This window comes from Ahaetulla prasina, chromosome 2 (assembly GCF_028640845.1).
Source record: "Ahaetulla prasina isolate Xishuangbanna chromosome 2, ASM2864084v1, whole genome shotgun sequence".
NCBI classification, from domain to species: domain Eukaryota; kingdom Metazoa; phylum Chordata; class Lepidosauria; order Squamata; family Colubridae; genus Ahaetulla; species Ahaetulla prasina.
In genome coordinates, this window is record NC_080540.1 from 23,418,667 (window position 1) to 23,433,061 (window position 14,395).

At 41.6% G+C, this 14,395-nt stretch overlaps 1 protein-coding gene across 1 annotated transcript in view; it reads left to right on the forward strand.

Moving 5' to 3' along the window:
* QARS1 (glutaminyl-tRNA synthetase 1) overlaps window positions 1-14,395 on the forward strand; it is a 41,952-nt gene that overhangs the window by 26,479 nt on the left and 1,078 nt on the right. The window contains exons 15-23 of the mRNA XM_058171234.1: window positions 291-383; window positions 2,109-2,246; window positions 2,368-2,455; window positions 4,647-4,793; window positions 4,931-5,035; window positions 7,443-7,535; window positions 9,223-9,350; window positions 10,151-10,217; window positions 13,817-13,942. Coding sequence (XP_058027217.1) covers window positions 291-383; window positions 2,109-2,246; window positions 2,368-2,455; window positions 4,647-4,793; window positions 4,931-5,035; window positions 7,443-7,535; window positions 9,223-9,350; window positions 10,151-10,217; window positions 13,817-13,942 — 985 coding nt within the window. The remainder of the gene's footprint in view (window positions 1-290; window positions 384-2,108; window positions 2,247-2,367; window positions 2,456-4,646; window positions 4,794-4,930; window positions 5,036-7,442; window positions 7,536-9,222; window positions 9,351-10,150; window positions 10,218-13,816; window positions 13,943-14,395) is intronic.

Sequence of the window (14,395 nt, forward strand, 5' to 3'; positions counted from 1 at the left end):
GCATCACCCTGGGCAGTGCAACCGTCATAAATATGACCCCGTTGCCAAGCTTCCAAATTTTGATCACGTGACTGTGGGGATGCTTGCAAAGGTTGCAAGTGTGAAAAACGGCCATAAGTCACTTTTGTGTTTCAACTTTGAACGGTCACTAAAACGAATGGTTGTCAGTCGAGGACTATCTGTAATGGCCAATGATGCTGAAAGAAGTATTCCTAGGAGGATATGATGATCGTTTGCAGGAGCCACTGAGAGCTTTGGAAGTGAGCTTTTGGTTTTCTCTGGCATCACAGGTGCATTTATCCCACGTATGACTATACGCACTGCCTCTGTGACTCACTGGAGAACATTACTCACTCACTCTGCACCAAAGAATTTCAAGCCAGGTAAGACTATGCTCTTTGAAAGAATCCCTTATCTCAAGGGTTGGGGGAATCCAATTCCCTTCAAATATTGTTCATCTTCTATCAGATGGTAGCATGGCTCATGGTGAAGGACGAAAAGAGTTGTGGTCCTTCAGTCACTTCTCTTCTTTCCTGCCTTTTCCTATGGACAGAAGTACTGCCAAAGATTTAGGAGGTTTCCACCTTATGCATATAGATTCTTTGAGTTCCCTGAACATAAGCAGAATTTACCATTTAATGTCCCTTATCCACCTTTAATGAGCCTTAAATAATTGACTAGGTCTCAATTTCCCTCATTTGGGTTCTTGCTTCCTGGGCCCCTCAAAACAAAGAGCTCTTGCTTGAAAACGTATGCAGACAGTCCCGAGGTTAAGAATGAGTTCCAGTCCTAACGCTCTTTAACTCAGATTGGTATGTAAGTTGGAACTTGTAATGGTGGACAATGTTCTCCTTCCTCGAGCCAACAAATTACTCAGTGTTTCCATGAACCACTGAAAACAGGCTGCATATTAAATATGCATGGCTTCAGCAGTTCGTGAAAACACTGTGTAGCTTCAGCAGTTCATTGGCTTAAGGAAGGACAGCGCCATCCACTATTTTTAACAACAGGCAGCCTGTTTGTAAGTAGGGGTTGTCTGAGTAGGTAGGTAGGTAGTAAGTAGGAGTTGATTTTCTTAAGCTCTACCATAGAAGCCCAGACAAAATTCAGAAGACTGAAATCACAAAATTGTATTGCTCACGTTAGCCTGAAAATGGAATCAATCCTACTTCTTTTTTTTTTTTTTTTGGGGGGGGGGGCAAATTTTTTTATTTTCCATAATAATTCCCACAATTTGACCAGTGTACAATACAATCACTTATCCAACGATCGATCCTATACTCAAATTATGCTCAATCAGCCCTGCTCGACCGCCACTCCCTCCCTTAATCCTTTCTACCCTTCTCATCCTTCTTCGACTTTCCCCACCATCCTTCTCGCTTTCCTATTCCCGTCCTCTTTCCCACTTCTCACTACCATCCTTTCTAACCCTCTATCTTCTCCTCCTTCTTCTCCTATCCTTTCTTCTCCCTCCCTTCTTTCCTACCTACCTACCTGCCTACCTACTTTCTTCCTTCTTTACTCCTCTTTCCTTACCCTTTCCCTTCTGGAGTGGTTACCGAGCAGTCCCGACTTTACACCATTCCAACTTGTTTAATTCTACCATTATTCCTGTACAATGGCAATCAATCAATTTATAATCTTCCCTCCCCCATTTCCCCGAGACTTCCCAGAACAGAATACAGGGTATTGTAACTAACAAACATAATCTAAAATATAACATAAAACATATTCCATTTCACACCATCACACTATCAATTCCCTTCTTTCTTAAACTCTAATACATAGCAATTCCTAACTTCACTCAAAAACTAATTGATATTTTTTAATCTGATACTTATTTTGAATATAATCGATCCACTTTCTCCATTCCAAAATATATTTTTCTTGTGTACAGTCTTTCAAGTAGGCAGAAATTTTTGCCATTTCTGCTAAATTTGATACTTTACTAATCCATTCTCCAATTGTAGGTAAGTCTTCTTTCTTCCAATATTGTGCAATCAATAGTCTTGCAGGAGTTATTAAATTCAAAATCAGTTTTGTCTCTATAAATCAATCCTACTTCTTGAATGTGACCTCATATCCATCATTTTCCTCTTTCCTGTTAGACGTTCTTCCTATTTCTGGCTCTGCAATGCCTTGGATGTGTACTGCCCAGTGCAGTGGGAATATGGGCGCCTCAATCTTGTTTACACGGTGGTCTCGAAACGTAAAATCATCCGCCTGGTTGAGGCAGGAGCTGTCAGGTGAGGGGCCAGGTGTGTGTGTGTGTGTGTGTGTGTGTGTAGTGGTGGTGGTGGTGTGGGCAGAGTTCAGCAGAATTAAGAAGTTTAGTCATTACATTGGTTGCTGATGTTGACATTGCAGGGACTGGGATGACCCAAGACTTTTTACTTTGACTGCTCTTCGCCGTCGAGGCTTTCCATCAGAGGCGATCAATAACTTCTGTGCAAAGGTAAAGATCCTATGTTCAGCCAGTGGTCTGTCAGATGTCTTATCTGTGGACTGGGATATTAACACACAGAGAGACCCTGATCTCAATCCTGACAGTTCAGTTGTACATTTGCTTCATGAACTTAATTCATTTACCTCATGATTTAATGGGCATCATTTCAACCTGGATTATCTATCACTAACTACTTGAGTTCTTGAAGGCCCTCAACTATGTCATCACTGATAGTATTTAGCATATTTGTCTTTTGTAGGCCCCTTCTTTAATTGCCTTCTAGGGACTCAGTTGTACTGGGATACAGTGTGAATAACAGGATGCATTGAAAATGTTCCTACTTTTACACAAAAGCGGATGCCATTGGAACGAGGGGCAGGTAGGGCATTCTGTAGTCTGATTTCTAGATTCTTCTTCAAATAGCTGGTCTGAATTGAAAATTCAGAAAATTCTTCTGACAATAGAACTGTGTGCCTTTTCTGGGTGTCCTACTTGGAGAAGAAAAGAGGGAAGTGATGTCCATGACCAATGTAAACCATGACTTCACATCCCCATCTTATGACCTTCAACAAATTCTTTCTATAGACAGCCTTTTCCAATTAGTGCAGGGCTGTCAAACTCGCGGCCAACAGGTCAGATGCGTCACAAGCTGGCAACGCCCACAGCCAGTTTAGTGAAGGGGAAAAAAGTCCCGATATGTCACGTGATGCGGCCGTGACGACGTGAGTTTGACACCCCTGAACTAGTGCATGCCAGATCTTCTAGAACAGTGATGGCGAACCTTTTCGGCACTGAGTGCTGAAAAGGGAGCATGCATGGTCATTGGGGCCACAACGCAGAAGAAGAGCTGCCCAGGGGCATGCGCGTGCCAGAAAATGAATTTCCGGTTTCCGGCGCGCAGATACTGCTAATCTTCTGGTTACTGGCGTGTGCATGTGCGCAAGCTCCACCGCTCCAAAGCCCCTGAAGGCAGGACAAGAAGCAATGGATGGAAACTAATCAAGGAGAGAAACAACCTAGAAATAAAGAGAAATGTCCTGACAGAAAAATTAATCAGTGGAACAAGTGGCTTGCCTCCGGAAGTTGTGGGTGCTCCATCACTGGAGGTTTTTAAGAAGAGATTTGGGTGACCGTTTGTCTGAAAAGGTATAGGGTTTTTGGCTTGAGCAAGGGGGTTGGACTAGAAGACCTCCAAGGTCTCTTCCAACTCTGTTATTCTGTTAAGTTACTTCTGTTAAGATGGTCAGGTGACCGACACTCATGCTTACAGAAGACAGAAAACAGAAGACCAGCTCTTCCAGTTTCCGGCACTGCCACACACACAAAGGGCAACTGATCATCGTGCGTGCACGCATGCCAGAAACCCATAAGAGGAACGGGCAATGCTGTGCTTGCCAGGCAACATGGCTCCACCACATGTGCTATCACACCATAGGTTTGCTATCACGGTTCTAGAATATGGTTCCTTCAACCATGGCCAGCATAGACAATGATACTAGGTTAGGAACAATTGCCCAAGGCAGTGTGATCCTAGAGAGAGGGAAGGAAAGAGAGAGGGAGGGAAAGAGAGGAGAGGAGAGGGAGGGAGGGAGAAAGAGAGAGAAAGAGAGAACCTGCTTTAGAAGTTGGAACTGATTAATCTAATTGAAAGTTACTAAACAACCACAAGGGGCACTTTTTCTTTCTTTCTTTCTCTGTCCCGCTTCAGTCAGCCTCAGTCATAAATTTTGACTCTCCAGATACTGAATCACATACTCGGGAACTTACTTCCAGCAGACAGATATGATATGGACAGATTAGTTGCTTTATTGCGGAGGAAATAAAAGCCATATCTACTTACACATTCTCCCACCTGAATGACTTGGAAATCGTCTGCTTCCGTGACTTAAATCCTAGGCCTTTTTCTCTCACCGTTTTAAAACAATGGAAATTTGGCCGTGCTGTTTCCAGCTTGAAATCGGGGAACATCTGCTTTGGATTTATAAAAACGGTTTCTGTCTGGCCTGAGAAACACTGGCTGTCTCATCAGCGTCAATCCTTACATCCTCTTCCCAATTGTCCTGAAACAAGGGCAAGGATGATACTCCACAGCAACACCATGACAAGAACACGTTGCAAATGTAGCTCCTGAAAACTACCTCCAAGCTGTTTGTTGGTACATTTCCTGAAGCTTCTTTGGCTGACTCCACATTTCCAACAGGTGGGTGTAACAGTTGCCCAGTGCACCACGGAACCTCATATGCTGGAAGCTTGTGTACGGGAAGTGCTGAACGAACAGGCACCTCGTGTCATGGCTGTCCTGGAACCACTACGGGTGACCATCACTAATTTTCCAGCACCACACAAAGTAAGCCAAAGTGATCCGATGGGGTAGGGTGGACAAAAAAAAGATGGGCCATTTATCCTCCTCACCTCTTGGAGGGGTGGGGTCGGGTTTTCCCCATGGCTATGGAACCCACCCTAGTGCTTCTGTCTTCCTTCTAGACCTTAAACATCCTTGTGCCCAATTTCCCTGCTGACGAGACCAAAGGCTTCCATGAAGTCCCATTCCAGCCAACCCTCTATATTGAGCAAAGTGACTTCCGAGAGGTGAGCCCAGTAGAAAGACACTACAGGTTATGGAAGAGGAGGATGTGAAGAATTTAACGTAGAATTGGGAACGGGGAGCTACTGCAAAATGGAAGGCATGTTCACCAGCTCAGCACCTGTTACTTGGCTAGAAGTTGGATTTGATCAATGGCTTACTTTGGCCCTGCCCAATTCCGTATCTTATCCGCTCCTGCTTTAGGAATGGCTCTTGACATGCTATCTGAAAGCCAAAAAAAGCAATGTGCCATATTTTAAATAGAGTAGAATAGAACAGAACAGAACAGAACAGAATAGAATAGAATAGAGTTCTTTATTGGCCAAGTGTGATTGGACACACAAGGAATTTGTCTTTGGTGTATATGCTCTCAGTGTACATAAAAAGTAAGATCATCAAGAATCATAAGGTACATCAATTAATGATAGTCATAGGGTACAAATAAGCTATCAAAACATACTAGGAAACAATATAAATCGTAAGGATACAAGCTACCAAGTTACAGTCATGCAGTCGTAAGTGAGAGGAGATGGATGATAGGAATGACGAGAAGATTAATAGTAATAGTAATGCAGACTTAGTGAATAGTTTGACTGTTAAGGGAATTACCTGTTTAGCAGAGTGATGGCGTTTGGGAAAAAACTGTTCTCATGTCTAGTTGTCTTGGTGTGCAGTGCTTTATAGCCTGTTTTTGAGGGTAGGAGTTGCAACGATTTAAGTAATCATCGTTCACAGTTTGGAGCTCCTAAGGACTCAAAGGAGAGGACTCCACTTAAATGCTTCATCTGTGTGCTTTCATTTTACAACCCTTGCACTGTTTAAGCAGCAGAGTCTCAAAGAAATTTCAGCTGAATATAGGTACTGTTTCCCACATAACCACAGACACAGTTTTATATGATGAACACGAGTAGAATTTCATTCTGATCTCAAAGACGGAAATGGTGTGTCAGGAGGGGGATGCTTGGAGAATGCAGGGGACAGTACTAGCAAGCATAGTCCCTTCTGCATTCTGAAGAATGTCTAAAAAGCAATTTATATGCTGTTTGCAATCCCCTTTGTTGTTTCTTCCTTGATATTGTATGTAGTTTGTGCAGTACCTGGATAAGAGCCATGCCCGCACTGCGGATTAATTCATTTCTCCTTGATGAAATGTTGGCTCTTATGATTTGCAGTGTACTTTGTTCTGGCCCTGGCGGTTTCCATTTTCAGATATTTGAAAGAGACTCGTGATTGTATTTATGATGCCAGAACAGCAAGATTATATTTGAATGACATAATCGTAGAGTTGGAAGACGCCTTGTTGGGTTCCTTTCTGCTTGATGCAAAATTTCAGATCTAGAGCATCATCAATGGATGGTTCTCCTGCCTGGTTTAAGCCTCCAGGGAAATCTATTCTATTGTCTAACTGCTCTGACTCAATTTATTCTCACATTTATTTATTTGCCTTTTAGTGAGAAGTATGCATATAACCACACAAAAATAGTCTGCTGAATATGACCCAAATGTACTGTAACTCCTTTGGGTTTTTCTTCTCTCAAAGTCATACTAGGCCAGGTGTGTCATAGATCTGGCCTACAGGCCGCCCTGGAAACAGCAAAAGACCGGCCCACAGTGCCTCTGACAGGAAAAATGGAGCTTGGGAGGGCCCCGAGCTCTGTTTTGCTGGCAGAGGGTTGCAGGAGGCCATCCAAGCCGAAAACTGAGATTGGGAACCTGTTTTCACTGGCAGAGTGCTCGGGCCTCCACAGGTGCCCCCGACACACCCTGGTCATGCACATCTCCAGGTCAAACACAACCCTGATGCGGCCCTCAATGAAATCGAGATTGAAACCCCTGTGCTAGACTGTTAATGAGCTGCAGAATAAATTGGGGTCTTGCATCCTCTTATTTTAAAAGTGGCTTGGCACTCACTTTATGGCTGTGACTTTAGCATAAAGAACATATTTAATGCAATCCCCATTTCTCACTCCCTTCCCTTTTAGGCTTCTTTCTTTGGAATTTTTTCCCCATTCTTTCTAAACTTCCATTCAAAAAGAAAAAAAAACATGATATAAATGTATCTGTCTGCCTTTAAAACTGAAGGCAACTGCATGCTGTATTAGCTGGAGTACAGACTTGTATTACGTTCTTAATCACTGCTGAGGCAATGTCCAGCTATTCTGCCATCATATTAACCGTATTCACTTCCATCAGATGCTATCAGAAATCATAACTTTTCTGGATTTCCAAGATGGGGGAAATCCTGAGCTGAGACAATATTTGCCTTTTCTCAAAGCATTGGATGTGCTGGTGGTTGAAAAGGCTAAAAACCATCAGCTCTCCTCTGGGTAATTGAAGTGAACTGGGAGGCTTTCTTCTGGTCCATGGATCTTCATTTGATCCCTGCTCATGTTAATATTTTCTCTCTGGCAGGTTCCAGATAAAGGCTACAAACGGTTAGCACTGGGTCAGCCAGTGGGTTTGAGGCACACTGGCTATGTCATTGCTGTCCAGAATATCATTAAGGTGAGTAGAGGTCACAGCATCTTCCAAGAGACCACAAGTTCCATTTCTGTAGACTAGGACAGAGTGGTCAGCTTTTCCCCAGAGGGTGCATAGCCATGTGAATTGCATAAACTAAGCCTGTGTTGGTTTCTGGGTGCTTAGATGCTTTTTACAGGTAATTTTTAACTTATGACCAATTGTTTAATGACTGTTCAAAGTTATGATGGACCCTCTCCCCAAAGGTACTTATGATCCTTTTCCCATCCCCACCCTCATGGTCACTGCTTAGAACAATTTTAGAGTTGGGCAGCTTAAATCTGTGAAATAAATAAATTTGTGCATACATTGAACATTATTAATACCCAATAATATTAATAATAGAGTCAGTAACAATTCCCGTTGTTGTACTAAAAGGAGAGTATTCATTCGCAGGGCTTGAGGGGCTATTGAATAATGATAACTCTAGATGTTTACAGTTCTGGATAGCTCCCCATTTGCATTATGTTCCGTGTTCCTTTCTTCACCTGAATACTATACCCCTGAGTTTAACATGGAAAAAAAGAAAAGGGATGTTGCCACTGCTTTCTCAAATACATTAAAAAATCTTACATAATACATTATTTCTAGGAAAATAGTAGGGGTTTCTCGATGGCAACTGCAATCTGATAAATGAAATACTTTTGAGGCCGAGTCTATAATTTCTTTAGAACATCCTCTCTTCACTCGGATATTCCTGATGCAATGACTGGGATTTTAATGGCGGTGGTCCTAAAATCTCATTCGTTCTGTGTCAGAAAAGATGCTTCAAGTCAAACAGTAGTATTTATGTGTGCCAGGTCATCTCATTAGCAATTTCTGGGGAGGTGGGATCCTGAAATTAGCCACCAGAGAATTCTTTTTCTCTTATTCTAAAGATCAGCCAAAATGTTGCCTTGAGGGGAAATGTGGAATGAGGGGAAAATACAGATAGTCCTCAACTTAAGAACCGCAATTGGGACCGGAATTTCCATGATTAGTCAATAAGTCAAGCTGGACCCGATTTTATGACAATTTTAACAGTGATCCTTAAGTAAATCACCATGACATTTCTTAACCATGCAGTCGTTAAGAAAATCCAGCTCCCCAATAGGCGATTTTTGCTGGAAATTGTAAATGGTGATCACGTGATGTCAGGACCCTGCAACCAATTGTAAATGTGAGCTGGTTGTCAAATAAAGTCGTGTGACTGCGGGGGTGGCATGACAGTTGTAAATGCGAGTTCAGGCCTTAGGTCACTTTTTCCGAGCCGTAGTACCTTTGAACGATTGTTAAAATGAATGGTTGAGGACTATCTGTAATGTTTTTTGCCAAGTAATAAATTAAATATAATAGCAAGGAGAATGCCAAACGATGGATATATAGCTGTATAAAGTCCAGAAATGCAACTTCTGAATCAGAATAAAAACAAGCAGAGCTGAGTATAGCAGAGGCATAGGGCAGAGAGGAGGAACCATTACCCGTTTGATTTGTGAACTTCAACTTCCAGAATTCCTGAGCCAGTGTTGCTGACTCAGGAATTCTGGGAGTTGAAGTCCACAAGTCATAAAAGGGCCATCATTCCCCCTATCCCCCCTCCCCACACACACACACACCTGGCATAGGAGAAGAAGAGAGATTGTGAAGCCCGAGATGGAAACAAGAATATCACAACTTGTATGTTTATGCCCAGGATACCAATGGACAGGTCAAAGAGGTCGAAGTGACTTGCACGAAGTCAGAGGCAGCAGAGAAACCCAAGGCCTTCATCCACTGGGTGTCAGATCCTCTTGTGTGTGAGGTCCGCCAGTATGAGCAGCTGTGAGTATTATGGTAGAGGATTGTTAAATTGTTCTTATTTGTGGGAGAAACCCAGTGGTGAAATCCAAATTTTTTTACTACGGGTTCTGTGGGGGTGGTTTGGTGGGGGTGGGGTGGTTTGGTGGGCGTGGCAGAGGAAGGATACTGCAAAATCTCCATTCCCACCCAACTCTGGGGCCAGCCAGAGGTGGTATTTGCCGGTTCTCTGAACTACTCAAAAATTTCTGCTCCTGGTTCTCCGAACTGCTCAAAATTTCCGCTACCGGTTTTCCAGAAACTGCTAGATTGCACCCCTGGGGAGACCTCATATTAAACTCAGGCTCTTCCTTATGGTGTGGAAATTCTATTTGAATTTTGCCCTTGAAGATTCTATTGACATAGGAGTCAACTTTTCTCTGTCTCAATTTAGGTCTTTCTCTTTCCCAAATTAACTATATATACGGTATTCCCCGGTTGTTCTCCAGAAGCTTAGGACTGTCACATTCAAGAGGTAGTCACTTAGAAATCTCTTCTTTTTTAAAAAAAAAATTTTTTTATTTTTATTTGAATATTGCCTTTACTATTTTTATAAATAAGGTGGCGAGCATATCCAACACACATTCCTCCTCCTATTTTCTCCAGAACAGCAGCCCTGGGCTGGATTGAGAAAGAGTGACTAGCCCAAAATCACCCAGTTGGCTTTCATAGCTAAAGTGAGACTTGAACTTAGTATCATGGTTTCTAGCCATTTACCTTCACCATTAAACTGGCTCTCTTTTCCTTTCTCCATTGTAATCGTGATCTAACTTTTTGACTTACAGGTTCCTGCATAAGAATCCTGAAGACTCCACAGAAGTGCCAGGAGGGTTCCTGAGTGACATCAATCCTGTGAGTTCTGGGCCAAGAACAATTGTTAACACATAGGACTGGAGTGGGCAGACTTAGGGTGAAGTTGGCTGTTCCTCAGTGTGAGGAAGATAGTAAGCTGCAGTTAAGGAAGTATGGTTTTTGTCATTCAGAAAGTAAAACATTGCAACAATTAAAAAAAACAAGGGATTCTATGTTTGTAATAAACAAGTTTCAAGTATAAAAGTAGAGACAAAAAGAGTTGATTAAAAAAATAATACTCAAGAAAATTCCAAAGAATGCAGGCTCCAATCAGAAGAGAAAAAAAATTCAATTCGAATCTTACTGAGTGCCAACAACCATTCTAGGAATATACAGAGTTTGGAAATATAGAATAGAATAGAATAGAATAGAATAGAATAGAATAGAATAGAATAGAATAGAATAGAATAGAATAGAATAGAATTTTTTATTGGTCAAGTGTGATGAGAAACACAAGGAATTTGTCTTGGTGCATATGTTCTCAGTGTATATAAAAGAAAAGATACCTTCATCAAGATACAACATTTACAACACTTAATAATAATCATAGGGTACAAATTTAACACTTAATGATACAAGACTTAATGATAGTCATAGGCTACAAATAAGCAATCAGGAAACAATATCAGTATAAATCGTAAGGATACAAGCAACAAAGTTATAGTCATCTTTATAATTGCTATAAATAATTGCTACCAACCTGCCTTCTATTGTGGACCTGTATACTGCACGAATCAAAAAGAGGGCTGTGAAAATATTTACTCTGCAGATTTAGTAAATAGTTTTGACAGTGTTGAGGAAATTATTCATTTAGCAGAGTGATGGCGTTTGGGAAAAAACTGTTCTTGTGTCTAGTTGTTCTGGTGTGCAGTGCTCTATAGCGTCGTTTTGAGGGTAGGAGTTGAAACAGTTTATGTCCAGGATGTGAGGGATCTGTAAATATTTTCACAGCCCTCTTTTTGATTCGTGCAGTATACAGGTCCTCAATAGAAGGCAGGTTGGTAGCAATTATTTTTTCTGCAGTTCTAATTATCCTCTGAAGTCTGTGTCTGTCTTGTTGGGTTGCAGAACCAAACCAGACAGTTATAGAGGTGCAAATGACAGACTCAATAATTCCTCTGTAGAACTGGATCAGCAGCTCCTTGGGCAATTTGAGCTTTCTGAGTTGGCGCAGAAAGAACATTCTTTGTTGTCCTTTTTTGATGATGTTTTTGATGTTAGCTGTCCATTTTAGATCTTGCGATATGGTAGAACCTAGAAATTTGAAGGTTTCTACTGTTGATACTGTGTTGTCTAGTATTGTGAGAGGTGGAAGTATGGAAGGGTTTCTCCTAAAGTCTACCACCATTTCTACAGTTTTGAGTGTGTTCAGTTCCAGATTGTTCCGGTCACACCACGAGGCTAGTCGTTCAACCTCCCGTCTGTATGCGGATTCATCATTGTCTCGAATGAGACCGATCACTGTTGTGTCATCTGCGAACTTCAGTAGTTTAACAGATGGATCGTTAGAGATGCAGTCATTGGTATACAGAGAGAAGTGGGGAGAGCACACAGCCTTGGGGGGCCCTGTGCTAATTGTATAGATATCTGACATGATTCTGTTTAGCTTCAGAATCTGTTTTGTTTGTTAGGAAGCTTGTGATCCACTTGCAAGTGTGTTCAGGTACCTGTAGCTGGTTTAGCTTAGTTAGAAGAGTGTCTGGAATGATGGTATTGAATGCTGAACTAAAGTCTACAATGAGGACCCTTGCATAGGTCTTTGGAGATTCAAGATGTTGTAGGATATAGTGCAGATTTAGTAAATAGTTTGACAGTGTTGAGGGAATTATTTGTTTAGCAGAGTGATGCTGTTCGGGAAAAAACTGTTCTTGTGTTTAGTTGTTCTGGTGTGCAATGTTCTATAGCGTCGTTTTGAGGGTAGGAGTTGAAACAGTTTATTTCCAGGATGTGAGGGATCTGTAAGTATTTTCACAGCCCTCTTTCTGATTCATGCAGTATACAGGTCCTCAATGGAAGGCAGGTTGGAAGCAATTGTTTTTTCTGCAGTTCTAATTATCCTCTGAAGTCTGTGTCTGTCTTGTTGGGTTGCAGAACCAAACCAGACAGTTATAGAGGTGCAAATGACAGACTCAATAATTCCTCTGTAGAACTGGATCAGCAGCTCCTTGGCAATTTGAGCTTTCTGAGTTGGCGCAGAAAGAACATTCTTTGTTGTCCTTTTTTGATGGCGTTTTTGATGTTAGCTGTCCATTTTAGATCTTGCGATATGGTAGAACCTAGAAATTTGAAGGTTTCTACTGTTGATACTGTGTTGTCTAGTATTGTGAAAAGTGGAAGTATGGAAGGGTTTCTCCTAAAGTCTACCACCATTTCTAGAGTTTTGAGTGTGTTCAGTTCCAGATTGTCCCGGTTGCACCACGAGGCTAGTCGTTCAACCTCCCGTCTGTATGCGGATTCATCATTGTCTCGAATGAGACCAATCACTGTTGTGTCATCTGCGAACTTCAGTAGTTTAACAGATGGATCGTTAGAGATGCAGTCATTGGTATACAGAGAGAAGTGGGGAGAGCACACAGCCTTGGGGGGCCCTGTGCTAATTGTATAGATATCTGACATGATTCTGTTTAGCTTCAGAATCTGTTTTGTTTGTTAGGAAGCTTGTGATCCACTTGCAAGTGTGTTCAGGTACCTGTAGCTGGTTTAGCTTAGTTAGAAGAGTGTCTGGAATGATGGTATTGAATGCTGAACTAAAGTCTACAATGAGGACCCTTGCATAGGTCTTTGGAGATTCAAGATGTTGTAGGATATAGTGCAGAGCCATAATAACAGCATCATCTGTTCATCTATTTGCTCGGTATGCAAATTGCAAGGGGTCTAAAAGTGGATCCGTGATGGTTTTCAAGTAGGAAAGCACTAGCCTTTCAAAGGTTTTCATGACTACAGATGTTAAAGCAACTGGTCCTGTAGTCATTCAGTTCCTTGAAGGTGGGCTTCTTCGGCACTGGGATGATGGTAGAGCGTTTGAAGCAAGAAGGAACATAGCACATCTCTAGTGATTTATTGAAGATATGGGTGAAGATGGGGGCCAATTGGTCAGCACAGACTTTTAAGCAAGAAGGAGTTATCTTGTCTGGGCCTGGAGCTTTTCATGGCTTTTGTCTGTGAAATAGGTCCTGCATTTCCTTTTCTGTGACCACTAGGGGTTGTGAACCCAATGAAATGGGGTCAGTTGTAGGAGGCTTGGCTGTTGTTGGTGTGTCTGAGATGGGTGTTGTGGAGATAAGTGGCTGTAGTTTCCTCTCAAACCTACATTCAAACACATTCAAACCTGCAGTAAAACAAATATTTATGAATTGGAGTGCGCTAATCAAAATGAGTCTGCTTGCTCCTACACCAATCCTAATTTAAAGTGTATTTCTTGAGAAGTCAGACACACCAATACTAGTGAAGGCATACAGAATATTGATATGACGAATTAAGACTTTAGAGAAGTTGCAAATTTTACTCTATTGGGATGAAGAGCATTAAGCAAATCTGCCAGTGAAGAAAAAGAAATTATTTTAACTTCAGCTTTGTCTTCCTTTTTCCTTCCACTCCAGGATTCCCTTCATGTGATTGAAGAGGCTCTGGTGGATCGATCTGTATATGGAGCCAAGCCATTCACCAAATTCCAATTTGAGCGGCTGGGGTACTTTTCAGTAGATCCTGACAGCACAAATGCAAAGGTAGGTTTCACGAAGTTGCAAGAGCTGGAGGAGACTTTTCTTACAAAGCAAAGGTTGGCAACTTTCTTCTGTGTAAAAGCCAGAAAGAAGGACTAGAATTAGAAGTAGACTATTTTATTGGCCAAGTGTAATTAGACACACAAGGAATTTGTTTCTGATGCATAAGCTCTCAATGTACATACAACAATAATGATGAGCAACAAAGTTGTAGTCATAATGTTGTACCTTGATGAACGTATCTTTTCTTTTATGTACACTGAGAGCATATGCACCAAGACAAATTCCTTGTGTGTCCAATCACACTTGGCCAATAAAAAAAAAATTCTATAAAAAGATAAGGAGATAGGGAATAGGGAAGATGAGAATAATGATGGTAATACTGCCTTTTTAGGTAGTTTGGCAGTGTTGTGGGAATCAGTTGTTTAGCAGAATAATGGCATGTGGGGAGGTGGG